We start from the raw sequence: 27,252 nt of genomic DNA, 5'->3' as shown, positions 1-27,252 counted from the left end.
CACAAGAAATTAACGATGATTGTACTTTCTCAGAAGAAGCTCTACTCAGAATGTTAACAAGTGATTCTGCAGTTCATCACAAAAGTTACCAGAAACCAAATAAGTCTTGACTAATTTTTTTTTGTATAATCAATCTAATTCAAAGAGCTTCTACAGTTTACCAGGAATTCCTCTCTTTTAAAAGAGGAAACAAGCAGAGGTATATCTGTAAGAATTCACTTCCCTTAAACGTACATAGAAAGACATAACTTCTTACCACAGTCTTTAGTATTCTGCCTTATGTTTGTTTTAGACTTAGAATAGTAACTGCAGGAGGTTTTGCTTTTTGTTGTTAGATTTTTTTTTAACCTTGTTAACTATAACGCAGGATCTAGATCATGTTATTGTGCATTACAGCTAGCTGAAGTGTCTGCATGACTCAAGTCAGATGTTATTTTACTAATTTTTGTTGTTACCTCTAGGAGATGACATCACCGTGTATGGAGTAGTAATGCAGAGGTGGAAACCTTTCCACGAGGGTGCACGCTGTGACTTGGAGCTTGTTTTAAAAGCCAACTACGTAAAAGTGAACAATGAGCAGCTAGCAGGGGTTGTAATTGATGAAGAAGTTCGCAAAGAATTTGAAGACTTCTGGAAAAGGCATAAGAATGATCCCTTAGCAGGTTAGTAGTTGAAAGCTTTTAAGTACAGCACTTGATTGGATAGAGATGAAATCAGGAGTGAAAATACAGTGACTGAACACATTTCCCCCCCATTATCCTATCTCACTACCCATTCATCAAGAATACATTTTTTTTCACTACAGGAATACAAAATTCTTACTTTAATATTACTGGGGTGGGGGCAGAAGGACCAAGCATTGATCTTCATCCTCTGAGCTTTCAGGTCAGGTCTTTTTTGGAACATTTATTAACAATGCATGAAAAGGGGGATGTAAATATAGGAGGGAAAAAAAGAAATCTGTTTTGTAATCAAGAAAGAAGAAACATACTTCTCAGAAGAAATAGTGTGGACCAAATCTGCCTTTAGCCAGCACAGCTGTTGCCTCTGGGGTGAGAAGAGAGCTGACACACTTTCTCTGCATCTTAAGCTCTGAATTAAGGTCTGAATCTTTACCATAGGGATTAGCACATCCCATCTTTAACATAACTCTTGGATGCTTAGGTCCTTGAGTTAGATGCAGGGGAGCCTTCCAATTCATGATGGCTTCCAGAACAGTCAGTGTTCAGTATGCTGGGTCTTAAACTTACTGTGGTCCACAGTCAGCCAACTTGGAACTACCAGTACTTCTGTCTGGAATTCTGTCCCTTTCCATAATCTGAGTGCCTTCTCCTCAACTCTGCAGCAGCTCAATGGACTCTTCAGGGTGTCCATCACTGAACTTTATTAGGCTGACAGTCTTGTTTCACAAAACCGTGGAAAAGACTTAGTCTTTCTTCTTTAAAGACAAACAGGAGGAAAAGCAGGTGGGAACCTCCCCTCAAATGAGCCTGCTCACAGTAGGAAAGTGTAGATCATGTCAATGTTAGAGATTCTTCAGAACTGCATTTCCTAGAAAGCAATTTAATTGCTAATTTCCTGCTGTTTGGAATGATAACATTTCTTCCTTCTGCTATTTGGAACAAGAATATTTCTTATCACTCTCATTAGAACTGTTCAGAAAGTAACTCAGGATCTTCTTTGAAGGTCCCTTTTAATCTTTCATTCTCAGGACAAATTTTGGAAGCCTGCAGGCAGTAATGTGATTTTATCTGATATTACCCATTCTGAATAAATAAATTTGAAGCAGCTACAAGAAAATTGAGGTGGAAATTAGAAGAACCTTGACTTCCCAAGGTATCTGTTTCAGTTTGTTTGTCTGAATTTGAGTTGAAATTGAGGGCAGCGATCAAATCTGACTAAGGAGTCTGAGGCCAGAATGTACGTGTACCTGTACTGTTTTTAAAGAGATAATGATAACTACTACTGCATTTTATGTCAGTCACTTAATGATGCTAACTCCTAACTGTGGAGTTAAATCTTGAGCTCTGCATGGCTGAACAGCGTTCTTAAAATTTCACTTTTGGATGGACAAAGATGTGTTAATTCCTTCAAAAGGCCTCCAAATGAATCACCTATGCTTTAAGTCATCCATTAGGTCCCATATTTTGCCAGTACCATGTACTTGCAACTAAATTTAAAACATGAAGTTAAGCTCTCAAAATAGGTGACTCTCTTTTATTCCCTAGCAATGGAAGTAACACATGGCATATAACCTGAGACCCCCTTATGTGCTGGTAGTGTCAGAATCTCAAAGGACAGAATTAATCCTGTTATATATCTTCCATACCATCAGCATTTTCAGAGCAGATTGAAATATTCTGCTGCTGAAAAGAGACTATAGTAGGGAGTAGGAGAGTGACACTGAAGGATCAAAGGAGAAGGAAGGTAAGACAAAATGAACACACTGTGTGTGCACAGGTTTAAGGCAAAATAAGTATTAGAAGTTTTCTTAAATGTACAACACCAGTTTTCAAGGGGATGTTTTGAAATCTGTAAACTTCTAGGTTTCATAGCTTCTACATTTATAAATGTGGAACAAAATAATTTGCATTATGGCATTTCATTCCTTAAATTGCAGTAGGATTGGCTTTGCTGCTTATGATTGTGACGTACTTAACTTCTGTATCACGAAGGAAGTTTGGATCAAACAACTGCTCTAGGTCCCATTTAAAGAAAAAAAGATTTAGTATCTCCTGCCTACTCTACTCTTCTTGCCCAAATTATTTGTCAGTGTACATGGAAATCCATGGGAAACCAAGTTTTAACTCTGCTGAGTGCCATTTTTGCTCCTGTTTTAGGGAGGAATGAAATTTTGGCTAGCTTATGCCCTCAAGTTTTTGGATTGTACCTGGTGAAGCTGGCTGTAGCCATGGTGCTTGCTGGGGGTGTGCAGAGGACTGATGCTGCTGGAACTCGAACCAGAGGTTTGTGTTGTTTCTAAAAGTATCACATCCTTTGTAACAGTCATTCCCATCCCTGACCTCACCCACGTCTTTCCCCATTCCCCCGGCCCTTTCAAAATCAAACCAGTAAGAGCTTGGAAGCATAATAATCCCATTTTCTTGAGTGAGAACAAGTTTTAATCAATTTTGACTATTCTTCCAAAATCTCAGACAAGTTAAAGTGGGTGACTAGACTTCCTCTTTTTATTTTAATTTTTCCCAAATAAAAGCCAATAGAAGCAGACTTTCAGGTTTCCATTAGGTAGAATATTTAAGGCAGCTGTTTTATCTGAAACATCTCACTTTTTATTGTATAAGTGACATTTTGAATTTATTTCTAGTAGAATATTCCCAGAAGTATTTGGCATCAAAGGATGAAATCTTAATGTTTCCTTAACGTGGATCACTTTAGTACATTAAAAGGAAAAATTGAAGGATTAATTTTACTTCTTAATGCCAGACTTTTCCATCTGTGACTGTCACCACATCTCACTCAGTCTTGTAACTCCAAGTTACCTGCCTGCTGATTCGCCTTCTGTTGTTATTAGATGGCAAATATGCCATGTGTCAGGTGGTACACAGGTCATAATCTGTGTTGGTTGTAATAATTTTAAAAAGTATGTCTCTGTATGCAAATAACAGGAATTTCTTAATGCTCCAACAGCTCAATAAAATTATAGACTTTATATTTGAATTGAAGTTGGATTTTGTACAAAACAGTGAAAAAATTTTAGAGCACTTTACTGAGATTGTAGCAGCTGAATTATTTACGTCTGTAATTTCATTGTTATGAAAATACAAAGTTGTGTAACTGTTGGCAAAGACTTGATTAAGCAAAACAGCCTGCTGATTTTATTAGTCCATTTTTGCAATAATTTAAATAACTGAATAGTGGAATGGTAACTAAAACCTGGTATCCTGTTTCATATTCAAGACTGAGCTGAGTCTGAGAAATGAGCATTCTAAAATGTACGAATTTATATTACAGGAAGTGTGTCAAATACCTGCTAACACTTCACAAATACTTCATTTAAGATATTTGTGTCTAGATGACTTTATTAAACAATGTATTTATCACACCAAATAAATAGTGCAGAATTGCATGTTTTAAAGTATATATAGTGCTAAATTTTAGGTGAATATGACACATATTATTTAATCTGAGCATTTTGTGTCACTGTTTGTTTGTATAAAAAACTACTGTTTTGTAGTACAAACTGTTTATACTTTTGTATAAACTACTGTTTTCCCCCAAGGTGAATCACATCTTCTGTTGGTTGGAGACCCAGGTACAGGGAAATCTCAGTTCCTCAAGTATGCAGTAAAGATTATGCCACGCTCTGTGCTTACAGCAGGAATTGGATCTACAAGTGCAGGTATGTGCTTCTTCAGCTGTAACAGGTTATCTCTTCACTCAAGTGTGTTTGTATAGAAGTCTTCTACATATGTGAACGTATGTGCTCAGGTTGTTATGAGCACAGTTGAAGCAGAAGCATGTGAGGCCGGATCTGACTCTCTGCAGTCCTGCCCCTTTGTCTAGATCCATGAAAGACTGTGATAAGCTTCTGGCCTCATCCAGAGACACCTCTCAATGCTTTGCTAGCAGAGAGTGAACTGGACCTGTATTTTTAGCATTTCCCAGCTATGACAAATATGACATCTTTCCAGAGCTCACGCTGTGTAATGAGCTAGCATCATTTGGTTTCTCCTGAACAGATAATCTCCTCTTTTTTGTTCTTTTATGTGTTCTGTCTGGGTGCCAGTTTGATTTGTTTGCTTTCTGAAAATTTACCCCTGTGTTAAGGAATTATTTCTTACTCATGAAGATGGTTTTAGAATGGTTTCAGAGTGCAAGTTAGTTTTTTTCTTATTTTTTCTTTTTTTTCTCTTTCTTCCTTTTGTTAAATTTAGGTATGTCCCAGCTGGCTTTCAGTGCCAGGCGTCTTTGCAAACTATTCTGGGACAATGTACAGGGTCAGTTTACCTCTTCCAATGACTTTATTTGAACAAATGAATATACTACTTGTATGTTCAAAATCACAAAATAATTAGGGTAAAATTCCAGTGTCTCAGCTAGCATGTGTAGCTTGAATATTTCTCAAGAGAGTGCTGCTTATGTATGTCACAGAAACAGCACTATTTGTACATGGGAGAACCAGGGGATAAATCTTCCACAGTTATGTATATACTGAGTCTTCCGTAGCCATGGAGGTTGAACGTGATGTTGAACATGTACACTCCTGTGTGCAGGGAACTTGTTATGAAACACATATGCCTCTGACTTTCCATTCAAACTGTTAACAAATAGGTCTGGAGAGAAGCCAGAGAGAAAATTTTTGCTTAGCATAATCTTTTCTCCACTTTTTGTTCTATGTTAAGACTTGAGAACAGTGGATAATTTCAGATTTGCTAGGGGACTTGCTGCGACCTGGATTGAAATTTTGCCATGTATTTCAGTCAGATTTTGCCCATTTTTATTAAGCAGTGATTTCCAGTGTCCATTGCTCTCAGTCTGATATTGTTGTTGCCTTCTTCACCACATCTCCCTCCCATGCTTCACCTTCCATATGATCAGATTTCCAGCTCAGCTATGATGGCTAGGTTCAAAGACATTTCCCTGAAAAAAAAATTGCAGTTTCTGTGCTTACTGTGGTATATGTGCACTAATGACGTGTGGAGGTAAAGTTTCATCTCATTAAAGGATTGTCTTGGGCCTTTAGATTATCCATATTTCTCTTAGGTATTCCTTATTTTTAAAAATCTTCTCTCTCAATCCCTTTTTCCAAAATCTGACAGCAGCACCAAATTTCTACTTTAGAATTCTTCAGGACCGTTATCACAAGTGAAAACTTGAGTGCCTAGCAAGGAATCTTATTAACCTGGTTTAATTTCAGGAAACCTTTCCATGGCTAGAACTGCTGGACCAAGGCATTAATTTCTAGACCAGGAGTTTGGTTGTTGTTCGAATTACTATTTTCTTTGCCTTTCCTGTGCAAGGAGTGTCTTATGAATCTGTTTGTAGCTAGTTGTACCTAACATTGACTTTTGTCAACTTGATCTCTGTACAGAAGCTTCAAATTAGTTTGGAGACCTATTAAACTGCTTTCCTTTCCTTGTCATAATTGAACACTTTGAATTACCAGTTTCTGTTTTCCCATGAGGACAGCCCTAATGCCCATTCTTCCCTCCAGTGTACGAATATTAAATCTCTAAGTTTCACTTTCAGCTAGTTCCTTACTGTATAAAAAGCACTTATAAAAAAAGTACTTATAAAAAGCAATCTGAATTGCATTTAATTGCTGACTCTGGAATTACAGTGCACATAGGCCAAAAGACACACCTGAGATTGGGTAAACCCTGAATAACTCCTAAAAGCTGGGTTCCTCTTTTAGAGAAAACCACCAGTATCTAACCAGCCTTTAGTAAGATTCTGTGTACACTGGCAACTTGTGCCCTTTACCAGTCTGGTACTGTTTTAGGACACAAGCTATTTAGCAAGCACGGAATTAGAATCCTGTATTCCAAACGGTGTCATACCAGTTTTACTTGGTTTTCTGTGCAAGTATTTATTTGTACCAGGACAGCATATTAGGTCATTAACATTTTCCTTGTACCAAAATTCTCTTTCTTTCCTGGTATACCTTAGGTATGACATGCTCTGAGATCTACTATGGTACTTTGTGCCCCTCCAGTGTCATGTGCCTGCTGCAGTCCATTAACCCATACAGACGTGACTGGAATTGGCTTGCAGAATTTCAGAAAACAGCGACCTAACTCCTGCAGCTTAATTTGCTGTTGGGCCTCTGCTTTTTCGATCAGGCTCCTGCCTTCCCCTGCACTTTCTAAACAATGTCTGTGCTGTTTTACCTGATTCAGGAGAAAACCCTGCTTTCTTGTTGAAGGTTTGGAAGACCTGCATCTTTCTATCTCACCCAGAGCCTCAAGTTGCCGACTTGATGCAAACAGTCCTTAGAAGTGACAGATAATTTATTCTGTTTTGAAAAAAACATAACTTTATCTCCACTCAGTGAATAAGTTTCTGAGCTTACTTTTTTAAATTAAGTTGCCCTTCTTGCAAACACTTAGCAGAAATTTTTTACTGCAAATTCTCTACAAGTTTAGGATTTACATGAGGAACCAGGGTTTGTTCCTCCCACATCTCTTTAAAGACAGTTGGTAGGCAGACCAGCCCCCACACAACAGCTCCATGGCAAAAATTTATTTGACTTCTGTAGGACTTTGTGATCTGTAAATGAAAGATGGGGGAACTGTCTGTCCCACTGTTAAGTTCTGTTTACACTGGTTTTTTTACAGGCCCAGTTCATTCTCCCCAACTTGTCTCTCATCGAGAGTCACAGGGAGTCATTCAGCTACCTTTTATTTTTAGAAATTGATACACAGTTTTCCATAAAGATGGAGACTTAGGGAGGCTTAACAAGATCTCTCTGGGAGTTCTCACCTTACTACTGAGTTAAATAAACTGTTTTGCAGTCCCCAGAGGCACAGTGTTGCTTATGTATATTTGGATAAGATAATCACTAGTAAGAAAATATTTCATTTACCTCTGGAGCTTGAGATTTGCAGTGATCGAATGGTGTGCAACAGGAACCAACGCATGCCAGCTGCTGGCAGGTATGGAGCTCATGAACATCCAGGCCAGAGTCATTCTGCTGCTTGCTAGTGCATATTTGACTGTTCGCATTTCTGAAATTTTGTTTGCTGTTGCATCCCTCCACAGATTGATTGCTTAAAGAATTTTGTGAACTGTATTTAGAACAGCTTGGCTAAAAGTCTAGGAGACTATCAGCTGTTTCTCCAGCTCTCCGGTTCTGCCTTTCTGAGCTGTGTGACATGCACCCTTATGGCCACTCTTCTAGAACCTCTGCAGAGCCTTGCAACTATTTCATTTTTGCTGGTATTTTGCCATGTCTAACACTGTCCATATCAGTTTGCTACTGATTTCCTTTCTTTTCATAGAAGGGAACTGACTCAAAGGGAAAACACCCCTTTTCTTCATTCATAGTAAGCTTTCCTCTGCTAGGCAGGCTTCAGATGCTAACAGCTCTCTCTTCTGATCCATTAGAAACCAATCCAAAGCCACTGACATGAGCCATCCAGCTGTGGTTATAAATAGAGTACATGGTGTCAGTATCCTGAGGTATGCAAGACTCTGAAACTGGATATATATATCCCTCTGTGTAGATCTCCAAACTGTCCCTGTGCCTTTCCTAGTTGACATAAGCCAAAGTAGTGCCAGGAAACCATTTTCCACCATGGATTCATATCCTGTCCCTGGTAAAGTTATTAATACAGATGCAGCCTTTAGATCGTCTCTGTTCTCAGTTCATCACTTCTGCCATGGGATTGTTTTCCTGAATACTCACAATTGTACATGAACTTGAAGTACTTTCTATCAGTATGTAACCTGAAAATATTTTCTTGAGCATGGCTTCAATGGCTGCTCCTTCAACATCTGGGTCTCAAGTTGGAAAGGCCTTAGCTCTATAGGAAGTCTACTAAACTTGTTGAAGGATGAAATTTGAAGCTGTGATCAAATATTGTCATACACATCCCTTCTGTAACAATGTCCCATCTCTTCTTTAGTTCCCTTAATTTCTTCTCAGTAATGCTGTTCCAAAATTACTTTGTCCTGTGAGAGTTTAACTTGACTACCTGCATGACAGAGATTATTTAGCCCAAGAGATACCTGTCTTCAAAATTTTTGGTTTTTTCAAATGTCTTCATATATGATGGCCCATAGTTAGTTTGGATGGGAAATACTGCAGGAACAGTATCTTGTTATGTTGGTTGAAGGTTTCAGGTCTTACATACTTCTAACACCTCCAGGCCAGCCTTAATCAGACTTTTTCATCCTGCTGTTGAAATGGCAGGCATTTCAAGAAGTTGATTTTTGAGTGAAAAACAGATATCTTCAGCGTTTCCTTTACCATACTGTGAAGCCTGTCCTTCTTTCCAGTTTGTGTAAGTGTAGGTCTGTCCTACCCTCCTAGTGAGAAAGGACAAACTGGAGGATACCTTTATTTTGAAAGGTTGGCCTCCTTATCTCATGGGGCCAAGGGAGTTTTGCTGGGAGACCAAAGAACTCTGTAAAAGTTTCTGCCAGTTCAGTTCAGCCAGTTCTTAACGCTGCTGGATAACATGTTGCTGTGAACTCTTGCATCTGGTGTAGCACACACACCTCTTTCCTCTGACTTTCTCTTGTCTGTAGTCATACCCCTCAGGCCGTAACACTGAGTACCCAGCCATGCTTCCAAAACTGCATTACCTAAAGCTGGAAATGTTTAAATGTATTCTCCCTCCACCTCCTCCTGAAATGACACCCTAAATTCCATGTAGAAGCCTTGGGTTTGCCTCCACCTGGCACTTCCTTATATCATTTTTGCCTAAACCAAAAATCGAGTAAAAAGCCTTCCATCCATCTTCTCCAGCACTGCTCTCATATCACACACTACAAGCCCAAGTACCTGTTAAGAAGCAGAACTATAACTAGAAACGGAAGGGCCTAGGAAGAAGAGTTCCACACACACTGCCAGGCCTTACACATAATTGTCAGTTTTGCTGCATCTTCCTGGCTGGCACTTAGCAGAGCCCCACAACCAGCAACCACAGCAACAATTTACCAGTCATCTCCTGACCAAACTTCTGTCTCTCTCAAAATAAATTAGATCATCTGTACTCTTGCAGATGGATACGCAGTAGGGTAGTTAGGTACGTGATGGATCTGCAGCTGTCTAGACAGAAGCCAGATTTAGTTAACTTTGCCCTTTTCTGTCTCTGACAAATGAGGATTTGCTAGGACTATATGTGCATAGCACGTTTGAGTTTTTTCTCCTTTTCCTTCCTATCAGCATTTTCAGATGTCAGTGGACAATCAATCTAGCTACAAGTGGCTACCTTTCAGTCAGAGCTGACTTCCCAAAAACCATTAGCTGAGGCACTCCAAAGAAAATAATGGTCTGTCAGATCACCAGAGTTACTGTGGTTATTGTAGTAAAGTTCCGAGTTGCTTCCTTGTTGAAAATTGGTAGTAAGGGTTGGCTTTTTCGGTGGACCTTTGTAAAACCACTGGAAAGTTTAAATTTCACTAGTCTCCATTTTGATGGAGCTGGAACCATTTTGCCTCCTTCAAATTGAAGTGTCGTAATAATTCAGACTGGAGGTGATGCCTGAATAAATCAGTGACTAAAAGCTGATTTTTTTTTAAAGCTAGACATGAAAACCACACACATTTTTCATCCATGTTACCTTGTCTGATCCGATTACTTCTTTGTACACGAATAATGAATGACAGTCTTCTAGTGGTCTGCCTCAGTTGAAAACACAGATACATCACCAGTCCTGTCAGCAGAATCCATAGTGTTCCTTTGCATCTTGGTGGCCTCAGCAAGTAAAGGTTTGCGGCAAAGTGAATACATCTTCAACCTTGAAACTGCACTGCTGTGATGTCACCACTGGTTGACTGTGTCATGTGCACAGACCTGCTGTTCTAAAACGTTCAGAGATCAGGGACAAGTCTTTACAGATGCCCTACATGCATTCTATCTTTTAATACCACTAAGTTTGTGCTGTGATATTTCCTGAAGTCTCTGGGGGACTGAAGTTAATTCCTCAAATTCTGTATCGCTGGAATGTGATTTTGTCAGGAAATGCAATACTTAGAAGGCAGGTTGTATGGATTGCTAAGATCTGGACAAAGTTGCGAAGACGTGAGGCACCCAGCCTCTCAAAAACCATAGAAATGACATTTATCTTGCAAAGATCATGAGGTAGGGTTGTTTGTCACCAATTTTCACCAAGCACAGCATTATTTTTCCTGCCAGTGGTGGGTCATGTCTATCCATGCCATGAGTTTATCAGGTAAGGTGGTGCCAAACTCTACTGCAGCATCCTGCCACAGTCAAGCCTGAAGTTTATTGCACCCCAGTTCTCATGCACAGATGACTACTTAGACTAACAACAGAGCTTCACTTTTCCATTCCTCGAAATTAATTGGTTTGCTGGGTGACATCCTCTTGCTGACTAAATTTTGTAGTTGATTTTGCAGTAGCAGCAATAATGTTTTGCTTCCATCACTTTGTGACATATGCATCTAAAAAGCCTTCATGCTACCAGTGGGATGGATTCTGGTTACAGCTTGTACTTGGATCATGTTTTCATTTGAATATTCAAAAAAGGCAGGAGTTTGAGATACTACTACAGTAGCCTTAATTTGAAACAGACTTCACAAGCCTGTCAATCCTTCAGCAGATAACTAAGTTATTTACATGCTTATATTTATGAGAGATCCTAAACAGACTTATAAATAGAACATGAAGTACATGAAAAATCTCAGAATGTCACTGCAGACTTAAAAGTTGCAGTGTAATTGAAAATCAAAGATAAGGTTCACAGAATTTCAGCCCTCAAGTGAAGTAACTGCTAGTTCAGGGAACCAGTTCTTTGTGTTATGTCCTACCAATGAGTGTTAATATTTTTAGATTTCTGGTTATCACTTTTAACAATAAGAGAGAGACTGTTAAGAGCACATCTTAGAACTAGGCCTCCAAAGATTAATGGATTTCATTAATTCATTCATCTACCCTAGATGAGTACTGCTGAGTTTCCATACAAGAAAAACACTCAGACTGGGTCATTCCTTTCCAGTTTCAAAACCACACATTTGAAATGAAGACAATTTCACTAATGATGTGGAAAGACAGAAGCACCGTCTGGGGCATCTTCATCCCCATTAGAGAATGCAGAAAGAGAAGAGAAAGCATTCTGTATTTATTCAGAGCTACACCGTCAATCATCATGAATCTACCTTTTTTTGAAGAGCCCAGAACACACAAGGGTTCATAATTTGGGCAGTGACTAGAAAATAGAAGTATATTCCTGTAATCTGGCAAGACAGATTGCATTTAAATGCACATACAGGCACAGTAAATATAAATAAGGGTAATGAGGATTGGAAGGAATAACTAAATTCTTAAGTGTCATAATAATGGCTTAAGTCTTGACAGGTTACTGCTTAGTTCCTTTTATCTTCAAGGATGTCTCACTGCAAGGGCTTCAGGGCAAGTAATGTATTCTTGTGTGTCATGCCTGCCACAACAGGGTTTATACCAGTAAACAGGATTGCTTTAAAGGCCAGAGAAAAAACTGAGAAGTTTAAAATTCCAGGTGTTTCAAAAACATGAAAGAAAACACCCAAACTCCTTACTACTACTGAAAAAGACTACAATAAAGCATGCCTGAAAAGAAACATACTAACCAGTACTGATCCATAATAATCTTGCAGAAGAGCATATATGGGATAGTCACACTATTGCTTTTGAGGCTTAGAAACTTCCAGTAATTGCTTGCATCCTTCCAACCACTTGTGTATGCTATTAGGGTGGCTGAAAAAGGGTTCTGTCCTGAGGTACCCACCTCAATCCACATGAAACACTATCCTGAACAAAACCACAGTTTGACTAAACAGCAGCAGCAGGAGATTAAAAAAAAAAAATCCTAAAATCCAAGATAGCAGATGGTAAATCTCAAATTGCAAGCTTTAAGTAACAAGTATGTGCCTTGAAAGGAAAAGAAGCTTGCACCTAAAATTATACTGTGCTGTCTGCTTTCAGAGCAAAAGGACATTTTTGGACTTTGTTATTAAGAGATATTTTCTTTCTTTGCACTTCATCTAATGATAGTTTGTTCTTAAGATGCTATTAAAGGGCACTTTATATTTGGCAATCTGGATAGCAGAGATGAGGACATGGCATTATTCCTTCATTTTGCCTGAATGTTTTAACTTTTAAACTTTTTTTAGCTTTTAATAGTGCTTACAAAGTAAAGGGGGAGGGGAGAGAATACATACACTTTAATCAGGTTTGGTTTAGACCATATAGAATAAGACATTAGAAAAGAAAGGCAATTACTTAAAAATAGTTGTATTTATATTTCACAATCTGCTCAAATACTGTTTGTTTGTTGGGTTTTTTTGTTTGTTTGTTTTTTTATAAACTTTCTCTACAGGATGTTTTAAAACAAGTTCTTCACATTGCTTCAACTATGTACTTATGGAATTTGAGGGAAATAGTTCTGGTTGTTTTTACAGTTTAACACATATACAGTACCAAAAGGATGGTGATTAGTCACATGCAGTCCATATGAGATTCTAACATGACATTTAGTGAATTTTCTGATGTTGACCACCCCTTCGATGCTGAAGGTAATGCATCTGTGGAAAGCAAGGACTGTAGATTTGGGTTACTGCTCTCTGCATCTTCCAGTTTTTCAGTGTTGTCCTCCCAATTAATGTGAAATCTTGTGACTCTGGGATTAGATGCCAAAATATTCCTTTGAAGCTGGGAAGGAAGAAAATACATGGATTGTAATGTGTACATGTAAAACAGGAGTTCATATACATACAGATTTTTTTCTTTTTAGTCCTTATAGCCTTGTTTGCATTAAAAAAATTTGTTTAAAAAAGGAATTCACTTCACTGTGAATCTATAGCTACTACCTATGGATCAGAAATGCACTTACAGTACACTACTTAGTAATTTTCCCTAAAATTCTCCTCAGCAAAATAACCTTTCTCACTCAAATTACTCTGTCAAGCAAAATACACTTTCTCAAGAGTATTTTATCTGTTCAGCAAGGTCAAGCCTGTGAAAGAGATCCACAAGTGCAAGTGTTTATTATTTTATCCACCTTTTAGTAAAGCAAGTAACTTCTACCCCCACAAGGATTTTGCAAACCACAAGTACTTCATCAAATTTTGCATAAGCTTTATGGTATTTGCAATACCTATCAATTCCATCAACTTCTCATCTTCATTTAAAAGTACAACCTTATTCTTAAACTACCAAATATTAGACTCATTTCACTAAGAGCATTTATCAATTGAAGTTTTAAAATAAAAACATTTATATTTGGAAGTTACTAACACTGTGGCAGTGGACATGATTAGTCATCTATCTTATTCTCATGGCTGGCCTTCATTTTCTTTTGAAAACATGTTGCATTCGTTTATGTATACAGCAAAAAAAACCCCAAAAAAACTGACTTTTCTCCTTACTTTGGAAAGGGGTCAAAGCTTATATATACTTACCTGGAGGATGGCAACTTGGAGCCAGTGGACACTCACTACAATATTTAAGACTGATCACAGGAAAGGTTTGATTTTATTTTCCAAGAAAGTGTATTCTCATTAAGTATTTCCTGACACCTTATGCAAACTAAAAAGACCATTTCTTTTTTAGAACGTAGTACAGCTTATTACCCAATAATTAATCAATCAGTTTAATAACCTTCTATTTGTGCATTTCCATTTTGTCCCCAAGTCACATAAAGGACTCTATACAACCCTATGATTGCTTTTGCTGTTCTCTTCTGTAGCAGCAAAGCTACCTTTTTATATAACCAGAGAAAGATAAGTACTTCAAGGCATTCTAAATTCAAGTGCTTAACAGGAGTTGCCATTTTGGCATTGATGACCAACATAACAAATAAGTTATGTTTAAAATGAAAGAAATAAAGAAGAAAGGAACATACCCAAAGTTTTAAAATCCTCAAACTTTACTGTCATTTACAGTCTTTTTTTTTTAGTATCTGATAACTGAAAAGAAAGTTAAGCACAGAAAAACATACTATTCCATTTCATCTTTTAATTCTAGTCCTGGTTTAATTATTACCATGAAGGATATATGTTTTTATAACTTTATCTGTATACTTCTTTTGCCAAATTAGACATTTATCAGATAATCATCCAACCAGGCTACCCATGTTCTCTCATTTTACACTTAATTTATTCCTCAGTTTGTTTGTTAAAGTTTTGCAGAAACTAGGTCTGACACTAGAACAGCTGAGTAACAACTGCAGTAAATGAATATCCACAATTTAGTTTCAGGTTGATGGGCCTAGAAAAAAAATTATTCTGTTTTTCTGTAGAACACAGCCATTTTGTAAGCAGCATTGCAGGTGGGAATAAATTCAATGGTTTGTTTCACAGTCAGTGTGAAAGTACAGCCAAGTCTTCAGGATGGTGGAAATTTTTTGATGGTTTCTCAGTATTACCTAAATTTATGACAAGTACATGGCATTTATAGTCTGTCCCCCCAAGTATTTTCAGTTATTTGATGCCTCATTCCATGCACTTTATCAAATCACTTGGGGTTTCGGTTTGTTTCTTAAAAACCTCTTTCTATAAGCATACCTCTGATACATGACTGAAACAAAACATGCCTTACCTTAGAAAAATCTGGCTTTACTGGTGGATTCTCTCTCAGTTCTGTTTCAGTATATTCATTGTTTACATAGTAGCCGACTCTAATAAATTCTTGACCTCGGTAAGTGCACGTAATTAGCACAACTGTTACACCTACTGCATCTGCATCTGGAATAAGCCCTGGGTTAGGTGCATCAGCCTAAATATGAAAGGGAAAGATAAATTAAAATTGATAGCACATGCCTACCTAGCGGGGGAATCTCAAGTAGTGTGTTTCAGCAGCTAAGTAATGGCTATATTTAAAATTGTTCAAGTTAACCAGAAAATATACTGCTTTCACAACATCAACACTAGATTTAGAACACCATCCTCTAATGACAGAATTGTAGTACAGTAAAATTGTCTGCTGACATTTCTCATGGGCAACTGGCCAGGTTTGATCCAAAACTCCTTTTAAATATATGGTCAGTTGAACCATTGTTCAGACAGGGGTACCAACATTATTCCAGTTCTACAGTACCACAGTTCTCCAGCCCATCTTGGTAATTCAGTAGGGCAAGATTATTTTCTCATACACCCTCAAGATTGAATTGGTCTGTATGTGTCCTCTTAACAAGACTACATCCTTAAAATTACAGACTGCAAATTATATTTTAGCAAGAAAAGGGATGAGCTATGATAAGCCTCGAGCTGTTCCTACAGATTCCTAGGGAAGGAATGAAGTACTTTCTCTGGCTTCATTCCTAATACCTATGTTTGTTAAAATTAATGCAGTTAACTGCATCATCTCTCCAAGACACCTGACATTTTCTACCAGTACGCAAACCTAATTAATATGCAACTGATAGAATCTTCCTCAATTCCTTACTTACCTTGGCCCTGCAGTTACTTGTCAATAAAATTTGCCTCATGAAATGTGGCTCACATCAGTCCCTTAAAATGCCTCCTAACTACCAGATCTATTGATAAAATCTGATGCCTGATTCTGCTGCAGGATTTAAAGTAACAGCAATCCAGGCATACTAAAACAGCTTCATATTTACAATTCCACATGAAGATCTGAAGTCAACAGTGAACACCCATGTTGTGAGAACAAGCTGGTATTAGTAATGTGTGTTCAGATGGTTTGGGTGTAACAAACCTCACCTAAAAACAGGATGAATTAATTCCTGTTGTCCTCTCATTCCTACTTTTCTGTAGTATTTATATGCTTCAGCATGGTGAAATTTGGGAGATGCTGCTCATGCAGCATTGGCATCTACTCTTTGCCACTTCAATTCTAAGCCTTCAAACTAGTCTAGCTTTTTGTGAGAAACTGTAGGCACTTCACAGAAGAATTAGATGAGTCAGCCCTCTCAGGTAGAAATATACCCAAGGGAGGAGAAGAAACCAGGAAATCAGGTAGAATTCATCTTCCACCATCCCTGAAGGAAATAGAAAATGACTGAATAGCTTTACAACTAGCATAGGGGAATGGAAAGGATGGCCAAGAAACAGAAAAAAAATAGAGAAGCTAGAGGAAATCACAAGAACTGCCAATACAGATTAAATCATTACTTTAATTCAGTACTTCTTGTTCTAACAGTGGCCAGAACTATCTGATCACTTTAAATTCCACAGTAATGGGCAACAGAAGAACCATATTACATTTAACTTCCCATTAAACTCAATTCACATTCTAATGTAGGATCTTAGTCTTCCAGGTGCCCACTGTCATTTTCTGTCTTGTAATATCCTGTGACACAGTTCTGAACCCAAGGAAATACTCTATTCTAATCCTACTTATCTCTCAAGCATTGTTTTGCTGCATGAAAAAGATACTGAAGACTGTTTTAAACAGTTTTCTCAAATTTTCAATTTCTTGGTTTTGTCAACCTCTTAATTACTTGGGAACCAATAATGATACACAGATGGCAGAAAAAAATAAGAGCTTGGTATGACCAAATGATAAATAAGCAGATTATATGCAAACAGATATTTTGGTGGGCAGAGGCAGTAGATTAATTTTTGCATAAAAGTCACTGTCTTAATCTGCCATTCTTCTGCTATAAATTACTTAAGAATTTTATGAAATCAGTCTTTATGTTGCCTTGAATTATCTTGCTTTTCCACATGATATTTATTCTCATAGCTATTGCTGCAGAGTAGGTAGCAACGGTTATATGCACACTTAAGGATTGTAAATTATTTATACACTTGTATGCTCAAAAAGAAGTTTCTGTGACTTTATTACAAATTCCCAAGAAGGAATCAGATTTCACTACGTATATCTTGGGATTTAGAAACAAATAGGCCAAGTTGTGGGCCTTTACTATTGAAACCCTTTTAAAGGTAATGTTTTGGTGTTTCAAAACAAAGAGCTGCTTTTGTAAGTCTGAAAAGCACAATAATAGTCCATCTTTCTGTAAGGCTGAATTCCCAACCTGATTCACATCTTTTTATCTAAGGTATTTTTATCATCCTTGGTAATCTATCTGTGTGGTACTGCATTTTAGTTGCTATTTCAGCCATTTTCCTATCTAGAAAAATCTACAACAGATTATCTGAAAATTTTATACTCCTCTGCAAAGGTTCTTTCCTTATGCTATTCCCCATGAACACAATCTCTTTTCTTTGTGTCACATGCCTCCTGCAGTTCTGTGCTTTGCCCCATTCTTGCTTTCCCTTGCTTGTTTTCTCTGTATCCCAGGCTGCTTCAGCTTGGTGAATAAAATTGCTTCAGTGATCAGCAAAGGCTTCTTGCAGCACTTTGGGTTTTGGTGGTCTCCTGTGTACACATGTGCTAAATCCTACCCTCGCCTGAAATCCAGAGCCTTCGAAGCGTAGTATACTCAGACCCAACCATACTGCATAAGAAATAAAAAGTATATTTTAACAGATAGAATCTCTTACAGGACCTACTCCAATCTAAACAAAATCTCTATACATCTCTTCCTAATTTAGCTGTAGTGTCATTTATAACCAAGATACAATTTGAGTCCATTCTACAGAAACTGCAAGACCAGTAAATTTAATTTGAGACCTGCCATATCATACAGCAAAAACATGCCTTTTTTAAGGCACCTGCTTCTTGCTCCTTCCCATCACCATCAACTAAGACTCTTTGGACCTTTAACTGAGAACAGTGCATCTTCAAATTAGAAATGTAAATGCCAGCTAATTTTCCACTATACAAACACAAGGTAACCCCTTTGAGAGCAATAGAGAATCTCCTATTTCTGACCAATTAATGCCATAAGCTACAATGGCCTGATAATGGAAAAACTGTTAATAAATGATGCATTTGTTACACATCTGCTTTATTCGTAGCATAGAAAAATTAAGCCTGGCTCCAAAACCAAACAGAACATTTCAACACTGATTTGCATGTATGCAGTTGATAAATGCAGCAACCTCCAGTCTAATCCTATTCCTTAAGCCTGTTCTTTAAGGAAAAAAACCAAAACAAAAAGGCCCAAATAAATAAACACCCCCAAAATGCCAGATAAACTACCTGTCCTGGAATTTACAGGATTAATCAGGATCGCCTCACAAATGTTGATATTATTTCATACCAGTTACAGTAACCATGACAAATAAGGGAATCAGCTTCATCAGAACTTTGGGGTTCTTTAATGCTCTTACTTCAGCATGCCTTTGCCATTAGTTAAGTGAATTTATAGCATTTGGGAAAATAGCAGAGTTCTTATACAATAAAACATACTCAGTTTCTATCTGATTTTTTTATCCAATGGATTTTGCTGTCAGTTTACAAAAATAAATGCTAGAAAATGTGTTAGTTTTAATAAAAATTATAGTTTTGAATAAAAAAAAACACAAACAAAAACACCCCACCACCAGAAAAGAAGTTATCCCAAACAAAAGAAAGCTTCTGTTAGAATTCGGGCAAGTCCACTTCAAGTTTCCCCCCTGCTTCTCACCAAGTTAAACAGAAACAAGTCTAGGCCAGTAAGTCATCTTAGTGTTGCTCTTTCCCCGTTTTCTTTTCCTTTGTTATTCCTTATTAACTTTTGGCTTTAACAGCAGTATTTTATAGGACTGTCACATGTTCCAGACTTTTCTGCATAGTCTTATCTACACGCTTGTGTCCTAAATACCTCCCATTTACCACCAAATTTATATCTTTATTTTAGAAATCACTGTATTTTGTTATGATTTAGCATGCTTAGCCAAACATCACAGTTGACCATGTGTTCTGCCAAACAGAAACAAGCTTCTTGATTATTCTGGCTGAGACAAACTAATTTTACAATTAGTTTGTTGCTCTGATCCTCTGAAGGTATTGTCTACATTAACCTAGTGCTCCTAGATTGTCTGAAACTGCCACCACCAGCAGAAGAGGTGAGCCTTATAGTGCTGGTGTAAACCAGGCAACTGGCACTGCTGATTATGAACCAGACTGGTTAAAATTATCAGTAGCTATGGGAACTGTGCTTTTATCAGCTATTATTGATACCACAAATAAAAAATATAACCAAGAAGTATCGGGGCAAGAAGTACAAACTCAAGAACAGAGTTTAAAGGAAGGCCTATCATAACTGAGGAGCTCACTGCAAATTTTTTTACCAATATTTTTCAAATGCCTCTTAGTTTGATACAGTTATCCCTAAATAAATTAGCACAACTTTTAGAAAGGGTTAAATCAAACTTACCTGAAATACAAACATGTGTCTTCCTGCAGGAACAGGTCCAACTAAAACAGAGTCTAACACCTGATCATACTCTTCACTTTCAGCTGAACCCACATAAATTATTTTCCATTCCAAATCTACATAAAAAAGAAAAAAAAACCAAACATTATTTATCATTACAATTAGGGGGTCTTCCACTCTTGCCCATCTACAGCTTTGCATAGCTAAAACTACTTCTTTGCCAACAAGCCTAAAATAACAAGGACCTGTCTTCATCAGAAAAATTTAGTGATGCATGACCCTGTCCTCATGAACCAGATCATCCCATTTTCTCTAGGCAGCTGTATCACAGGAATCCCTTTATTTTTACAGTAAGGTTAATTTTCACAATTTATACAGAGAACAGGGCTTTTTTACTAACTGGGTGCTGTGTTGAGCATCTTCTCAAAGTCTGTCAGAATGGCAGCAGCAGAGGGATGATGCCTATAAATCATCACATCCTATAAACCATCACATCACATACTGACTACCAAAACCAAAATTTCCACCCTCCACATACACACCTCACAGCTTAAATACATTACACAGATCATGGAAAGTAGTTAATTGAGTAAGAAACCCATTGGGTAAGCTCCAGACACACTAACTGTATGTCCCCATTCCTTCATATGTCACTTGTGTTACCTGGGAACTACATAAAATTTGATAGCATGACATTCATTTTTTTCTAACTCAGCCTCTTCCCCACAGATGTTTTAAAGTTGAAACTGCAAATTAGCCCAAATTAGCTCTTCCTGGGTCAGCTTTTCACCTTCCCTTTTTGATTCAAAAACCAGTATTATTTCACACATACAAAACTAATCTTGCAAGACAGATTTTGGGGTTATTAAAACAAGAGGGAAAAAAAAAGACCACCATGACAAAAAATTATAACTAACACTTCTTAATTACTGCATCTTAAAAACTTACATGGTGTATTTCTTTTTTTTTCTCCCTTGTGAACAATGCCTTGATTGCCTTTGCAAAAGCACAAACCTGTGAGCTATTACATTAACTTGATTAGCACACTCGGCAAAATTCTAAGGTCTGCCTCATGGTTTCTGGATGCAGGAATGGAATTTAAGCATAGAAAAAAAAATTAGCACTTGGAACAGAACTTGCCTGCTTTAAGTTTGCAACTCTCTTTTCTCATTAGTGAATTCTTCTTGCTTATCTTATTTAGCATTAGTGCAGGTTTAGCTATCATAATAAACAGAGCTTCGGAAGGGATTTTACTCCTCTGTACAACACAGCACATTTTCCCAGGTACTGTATCAGTTTTATATACCTTTTAAGCATGAAGCTGCTGCTAGTATTGCAGGGTACTCATCCAATATAATTGAGGAACTTTCTTTTCTGCATCTGATGACAAATTACTACTTACAAGAAGTGAGGACTTTTAGGCTAAACTGCTTAAGACTATCCCACAATCCTGTGCCATTATTCTTGAACAGTGTAAAACTTCCTCTAAACAACCCATAGTATTTAGTACTAAAACTAGACCTTTTAAAATAAAGTTTAAATGTTATTTAAGTATGTTGATACAGAACAACAACTTTGAGAAAGAGAGGGCTGGTGTTAATGGATTTAATTTTAGCATCAGTGTTGCAGAGGACTGAAAATAGCAGAGTAAACAGACGTATTAGCATAGGAAAGTTAAGGCAATTACTTTCCAGCAAGTATACAATGGCTGTATTTAATCTTATTTTTAAATGTGGAAGATAGCAGCGCTCATCCCTAATTTATCCTAGTGTCTAACTTCCATGTTGGTGGGGGAAAGGAGCTGAGAATTTCGCATTGGACCACCTATAATTCTTCTCATCACAACTGCCCAGATTAACTTTAACATAAATACTGAGCGTAAGGAGCACATCACATACAGCCGTGCACAACTGGAAGGAAAGGCCTAAGATATTGCAGAGCCCCTGTGACGGGCACTGCCACAGCAGCTGCCTCGGAGGGGGTCCGATGCTGCACCTCTGATGGGGCAGGCCGATCGGAGATACCCAGCCAGCAACGTGGCGGGGCACGGAGCTCGGTCAGTTGCCAGAAGGCAGGAGACGGGCTGCGGAGGCCCGGAGGAAGCCCTGGCTCAGGCGAGACTTCCTCCGAAGTTCCCGCCACGGCGGCGTCCCTCCTTTCCCGCGCTGTCACCGTCCCGCCGGCACGCACGAGTACGCGCTGCTGCAGAGGCAGGCGGGGTGAAGCGAGTTAAACCGCAGCGACAGCGAGCCTGCCAGGGCACCTTAGCCAGGAGAGCACGCAACTCCCCTTCTCCTTCGCCGTGCCCTCGCCCCTCCGCCCGCGGGGCTCTCTGGCGAGCAGGCGGCGCCGGGCTCCGCCGAGCAGGCAGCGTCCTCTCCCGCTCGCAGGCAGCCCCGCTGGGCGGCCTCCTGCTCTCGGGCGGCGGGCGCCCCGCATTGCCTCCCTCGCCTCGCCCCGAGCCGTTCGAAACTCCCGCCCGCGGGGCGACGCGCGGCCTCTCGGGCGCGTCCCGCGGCCGCCCGGGGGGCGGCGCTGCGGAGCGCGGCCGGGGCGAGGGCGGCTCGCGGCCCGCCCGGCTCGGGGGAAGGCGGGAGCGCGGCGGCGGCCCCGGCTCAGGACGGGGGTCCCCGTGAGGCAGCAAGGTCGGGGCCAGCCCCCACCCGCTGGCGGCTGCCGGCAACTTTCGAGTGACTTCCAAAAATAGTGGCAGGCGGGCGGCCCCCTTCCCCCCCGGCGGGGGCTCACGCAGCCAGCGCTCCCCTCCGAGTCGTGCCGCTGACCCCGCGCACCTACCGCGGCCCGCGGCTGCCTGCTGCTGGCATGCGGGGCCAGCCAGTCAGCCCGCCCCAGCTCCCACCGTGATTTTTTTTTTTTTTTTTTTTTTTTTGTATTAAAATGGAGCACGAGGCCATCGAAACGCATCCCCGCGGAGCGTTTTCCGCGTTTCGAGTACCGCCGCGGCAAAACAGGCAGCATCCCGTGTGCCCGCGGGGATGCGCGGCCGCCGAGCCCGGTTCAACCCTCCTGTCTCCCGCTCGCTCCCCCCACGCACACACAAAGCTGGCAACATGGCTACCTCCACTCTAACAAGTTCCTCGCAACTTGAGGCAGCTCGCCGCCTCGCCGATGGCGGGGAAAGGCGGCGGGCCCGGCTCGGCGCCCAGATCGGGCAGACACCGCCAACTTTCCCCAGCGCCGGGCTCGGCGGGAGCGGCACATCCCCTCGCCCGGCCGGCACATCCCCTCGGCTCGGCACGGCGATGCGGCCGAGCTGGAGAGACTGTTAAATTGTAGGCGCAGGCCTGTGCAAAGTTTAAGCCTTAAATGCCCCGAGCTCAGAGCCCGGGGTTGCAAAATCCGTATCGGGGAGAAAAATTTTACTCACCTTCAGACAGGTCCTCTATGCACTCGAATGTGATTTCGAACTGGAAAGGATTGTAGAAAGGAGAAGGATTATCCAACACCACTACATTGTTCACCTGAACCTTTGCCATATTTTGGAAAAAAACACAAACAATAGGCAGAGCGTCTTAACGCCGCGCACTAAAGTCCTCCGTGCCGGGCTCCCGCACCGCACAAGCCCCCGCGCCGCTGCCCGAGCGAGGCTGCAGGGCGGCGACTTCCACAAACTTTTTTTTTTTTTCGCCTCCCCCTTTTATTTACACCGGGAACGCTCCACACTGTTCGCCGCTTTCCCTATTTCGCTCAACTACAGCCCATTCTGCCCCTGCTCGCCGCCAGCGCCCGCCCGGATTGGCCGCTCGCCGGGCGAGGGCCCTCCCTCCGCGGGCACGGCGGGCACCGAGCGCCGGCCAGAGCGGCCTCCGCGCGCGCCCGCCCCGCGCCGCCCCCGCCGCAGCGCCCCCGCCCGGCGCGCGCCGGCAACGGCCGCCGGCAACCGCCAACGGGCCGGGGCGGGGCCTGGGCGGGGCCGGGGCGGGGCCGGGGCGGGAGATGAGCCGGGTGCGGCTGAGGGAGGCGCGGAGCGTCTGCTCCTCTGATTGCCCGGAAAAGGACTGAGCTTATCTCTTTTCTTCTTTACTTCTTCTTCTTTTTTTTTTTTTTTCTTCTCCTTTCTTCTGTGTGCTTTAAAATCCAGGCAAGGGGAAAATCAGGAGGAAAGATCTTACCACACAACTTGTCAGACCTCCAGTCACGACCAAAAGGGACACTTCCCCAAAAGGGACACTGCTGCCTTGTAATGATTTTATTTAAAAGAGAAAATTAAGTCCTAAGATGCGACTTCATTTCAATTGCTGGCATATAGCTTATGGGACTGTGTTTACCCTGCCTACCACAATAACTTTTATTAAAAATGATAAGGTTTAGATTCATCTATAGAAAATGCTTTTTGTGTAAGTGTATTATATTTAAAGTTGTGAACCATGTGAGCTGAAGAAGAAATTAATTTTATTTCAGAATGTTCCATCTTCTGCAAGTTGTAAACAATGTAAGACCACATCCAGCTTGGAAAGTGCCCTAAGATGAAATTTGAGGCTGGAAGAATAGTAGGGCAAAATATCATACTAAATTAGAACCATGGGTAGAACAGGAACAAAATATAATATTTTGTCCATTCACTTTAGGCAAAAAGTTAAAGAAGCACTGTATCTCAACAAGACAAAAAACTACCTGCAATTAGAGCTCATTTAAGTTTTATTTAACCTTATTTATAAAAGGGAAGATTCAGAAGTTTTTAAAATAATCCTAAGTGGGGTTTTTTTGTATGCTAAGATTGTGCAGTATTGTAGAAACAGCAACTGCAACACTGGCTGCTTGGGAAGAGTGAAAAGCTACTGTCAGTCCAGCACTCATGATGAAATTGTTCCCAACACCTCCCAGAACAAGCACTTTTGCTGTCACAATGCACAAAATGAGTCTAATCAAGTAGGAAGGTGCATTAAGCTTTCAGCATCCCCTAAGAAGAATGAAAGCAGTGATTCACTTACAGACTAAACCATCTTGCCAGTAGGGCTCCACCATGTGCAGAGGGACACTCTCATTTTGGGGTCATTTCAGCTCTTTGGGTTTTTGTTGTGCTTTGTTTGGTGGGTTTTTATCTGCCTGTTTCTGTGCTGGTTGTGCTGGGTGCTGGTGGGGTCTCGGGTGCTGCTGCTGCTGCTGGGGCTGCGGGAGAGGCCACCCAGGAGGGGCTGTGCAGGAACCAAGCGCGCCTGTCACACGGCCGCGCTGTCAGGAAGCCATCCCCTTCCTCTGTTTGCAGAAGGCTTGGGTACCCTGCAGCACTACGAGACAGGACATTTGTGCCTGCACAGCAGCACTGCCAGCGAGGGGCCCTGTGTGCGGCTGGGAACCCATCTTGTGTGGCGGCAGGAGCCCGCAGCAGAGGCCATCCCATGGCTGCCATGCACAGGGGACAGCGCCGAGCAGAGTGACGCAGCACTGCAGTGCCAGTGACGTCCCTCATGGCTCAGGGGGAGAGCAGAAAGTGCCCGTGGCTCCAGGGGTGCAAGGTGTGTACCCCCACTACAGAATATTCAGAAATAAATAGAGCAGCCAGGCTCTAGTACTGCCTAGTACTCTGTGTTTCTATAATTCTGCTGTGTGATTCATTGCCCACGTTGTTCAGCACACAGTCCAGGAAAACCAAGAAAGACTGGACATGGTGGAGCAGAATTCTTACTACATGTCGAAGTACATATTATGTTATCAGGAAGCATTTAATTCCAGTAACTTTTTGCTGGTCATTTGCAAACAAATAGGTACTGTGGTGGGCTGCACAGTGATGAGAAGGTCTTGATGATGAGCCAAATGGTGAGGCAGGGGGGATCCTTGTACAGGTTTTGCCATAGAATTGCAGGAGATTTTAGGCTGGTTGCAGCTTGTCAACTACTAGGATATTTTGAGCTGAGCACTGGAATGGAAAAGAAGGGCTAAAGATAGAGAAGAAGCAGGGAAATAGGGAATAGAAGGATTGGAGGGAGCTGCACATACTAGCTAATGAGTGGCCATTTCCACAGTTATGCAGGGGTTTTGACTGGCTATCCACCCAGTGTTGTATCATGTGTATATTTACTGGAAAACTTTTTATTTCTTCCCTCATTTCATTCTTGGTCATCTTTGGATTTTCATTTTTGCCTAATGCTTAGAGGAAACCAAAAACTCATAAAGAAATTTTAATTTCCTTAGTTTATTTTTTTTCCAAGCTTTTATTTGAAGCTCCAAAATGTCTGTCCATTTTAATAGCTGATGTGGAGGAAGACCTGAATGGGTGCATTCCATAATTTTACAATTATTGCCTTTGCCCCAAATTTCAGTATGATCTGTGAGATCTAGTATTCATACCCTAATCTTTTTTGTTCATTTAACAAAGTTCTAAAACAAGTCACAATCCAAACATGGGAAGCATAACAGAATCTGCTCCACAGCTCCAAGCTAACCTACCTCAGCACCAGTGGGATTGCTGGTAGCTGTAAAGTGAGTTAAGTTATGTGGTAGAAGTACATGATAGAACTTTCCTGCTGGTTTGCCCTCCATCTATGGCTCAAGCCACTGTGCTGGGTCCCTTTCTTTCACTCAAGTTTACTCTTGCATTTTAAGGGAGAGACTGACTGAAGTATTTGATTCTTCAGGTTTGACAGTGACTGCTGTGAAGGAATTTGGGGAGTGGAATTTGGAAGCTGGAGCACTGGTGCTTGCAGATGGAGGCCTCTGTTGCATAGACGAGTTCAATAGTATCAAAGAACATGACAGAACCAGTATCCATGAGGCAATGGAGCAACAAACCATCAGTGTTGCAAAGGCAGGGTAAGTGGCATGTTAGCACATGTAAGAAAACAACACGAGATTTTTTTCTCTTGTACTTATTTGTTGGAGGGATGCTGATTAAATATATTTGTTTTCTTCATTGTATGCAATAGTTTTGTTGTCAACAATATTCCTAAACTAGACAAGTAAGCATTTCATAGGACAGTGCACTAGACCAGAGGCTGCAAGCAATCAGACTAAATACATATCCTCTTTGCTGCTGGGTTTTCAATCTACTGCTACAGGACAGGGCACTTTTCTGCAAAGACTTGGCATTCTTTTTCTTGCCCTTTGCTACAAGTGGTTGTAATAGTCCTATGTGAAATGAGAAGCTTTGTGACTTTTTTTGTTGCAACTCAGAAAGTGGGGCTTCATTTTTCCAAAACCACAAAATCACAGAGTCATTAAGTTTGGAAAAGATTTCAAAGATCATCAAGTCCAACCTATGACTGATCACCACCTTGTCAACTAAACCATGGCACTAAGTGCCATGTCCAATCAATTCTTGAACATCTTCAGGGATGGTGACTCCACCACCTCCCTGGGCAGACACTTTTTCAGTGAATAAATTCTTCCTGATGTTCAACCTGAACCTTTCCTGGCACAGCTTGAGGCTATGTCCTCT

General features: G+C 40.6%; 2 protein-coding genes and 1 pseudogene across 4 annotated transcripts in view; 1 reads left to right on the top strand and 2 right to left on the bottom strand.

Annotated features, from left to right (window-relative positions):
• MCM9 (minichromosome maintenance 9 homologous recombination repair factor) overlaps positions 1 to 27,252 on the top strand; it is a 48,278-nt gene that overhangs the window by 7,319 nt on the left and 13,707 nt on the right. The window contains exons 5-8 of one of the 3 annotated variants that reach the window (XM_030267797.4): positions 462 to 662; positions 2,841 to 2,966; positions 4,241 to 4,360; positions 26,453 to 26,627. In XM_030267797.4, the coding sequence (XP_030123657.4) occupies positions 462 to 662; positions 2,841 to 2,966; positions 4,241 to 4,360; positions 26,453 to 26,627 (622 nt within the window). Of the gene's footprint in view, positions 1 to 461; positions 663 to 2,840; positions 2,967 to 4,240; positions 4,361 to 6,630; positions 7,482 to 26,452; positions 26,628 to 27,252 lie in introns of those variants that run through there. The other 2 variants (XM_072926814.1, XM_072926813.1) reach the window with 2 other exon arrangements.
• Positions 12,907 to 23,752, bottom strand: ASF1A (anti-silencing function 1A histone chaperone). The gene is made up of 4 exons (XM_002190044.7): positions 23,245 to 23,752; positions 19,857 to 19,972; positions 15,227 to 15,403; positions 12,907 to 13,339 (listed from the first exon to the last, which is right to left on the bottom strand). Exons 1-4 carry the CDS (start codon positions 23,351 to 23,353, stop codon positions 13,127 to 13,129), a joined length of 615 nt encoding a protein of 204 aa, XP_002190080.1. The 5' UTR covers positions 23,354 to 23,752; the 3' UTR covers positions 12,907 to 13,126.
• Positions 19,944 to 23,142, bottom strand: LOC140683694 (uncharacterized; annotated as a pseudogene).

This window comes from Taeniopygia guttata, chromosome 3, assembly GCF_048771995.1.
Source record: "Taeniopygia guttata chromosome 3, bTaeGut7.mat, whole genome shotgun sequence".
Classification (NCBI taxonomy): Eukaryota; Metazoa; Chordata; class Aves; order Passeriformes; family Estrildidae; genus Taeniopygia; species Taeniopygia guttata.
Note: the sequence above shows the minus strand (reverse complement) of the source record. Positions and strands in the feature narration are given on the sequence as shown.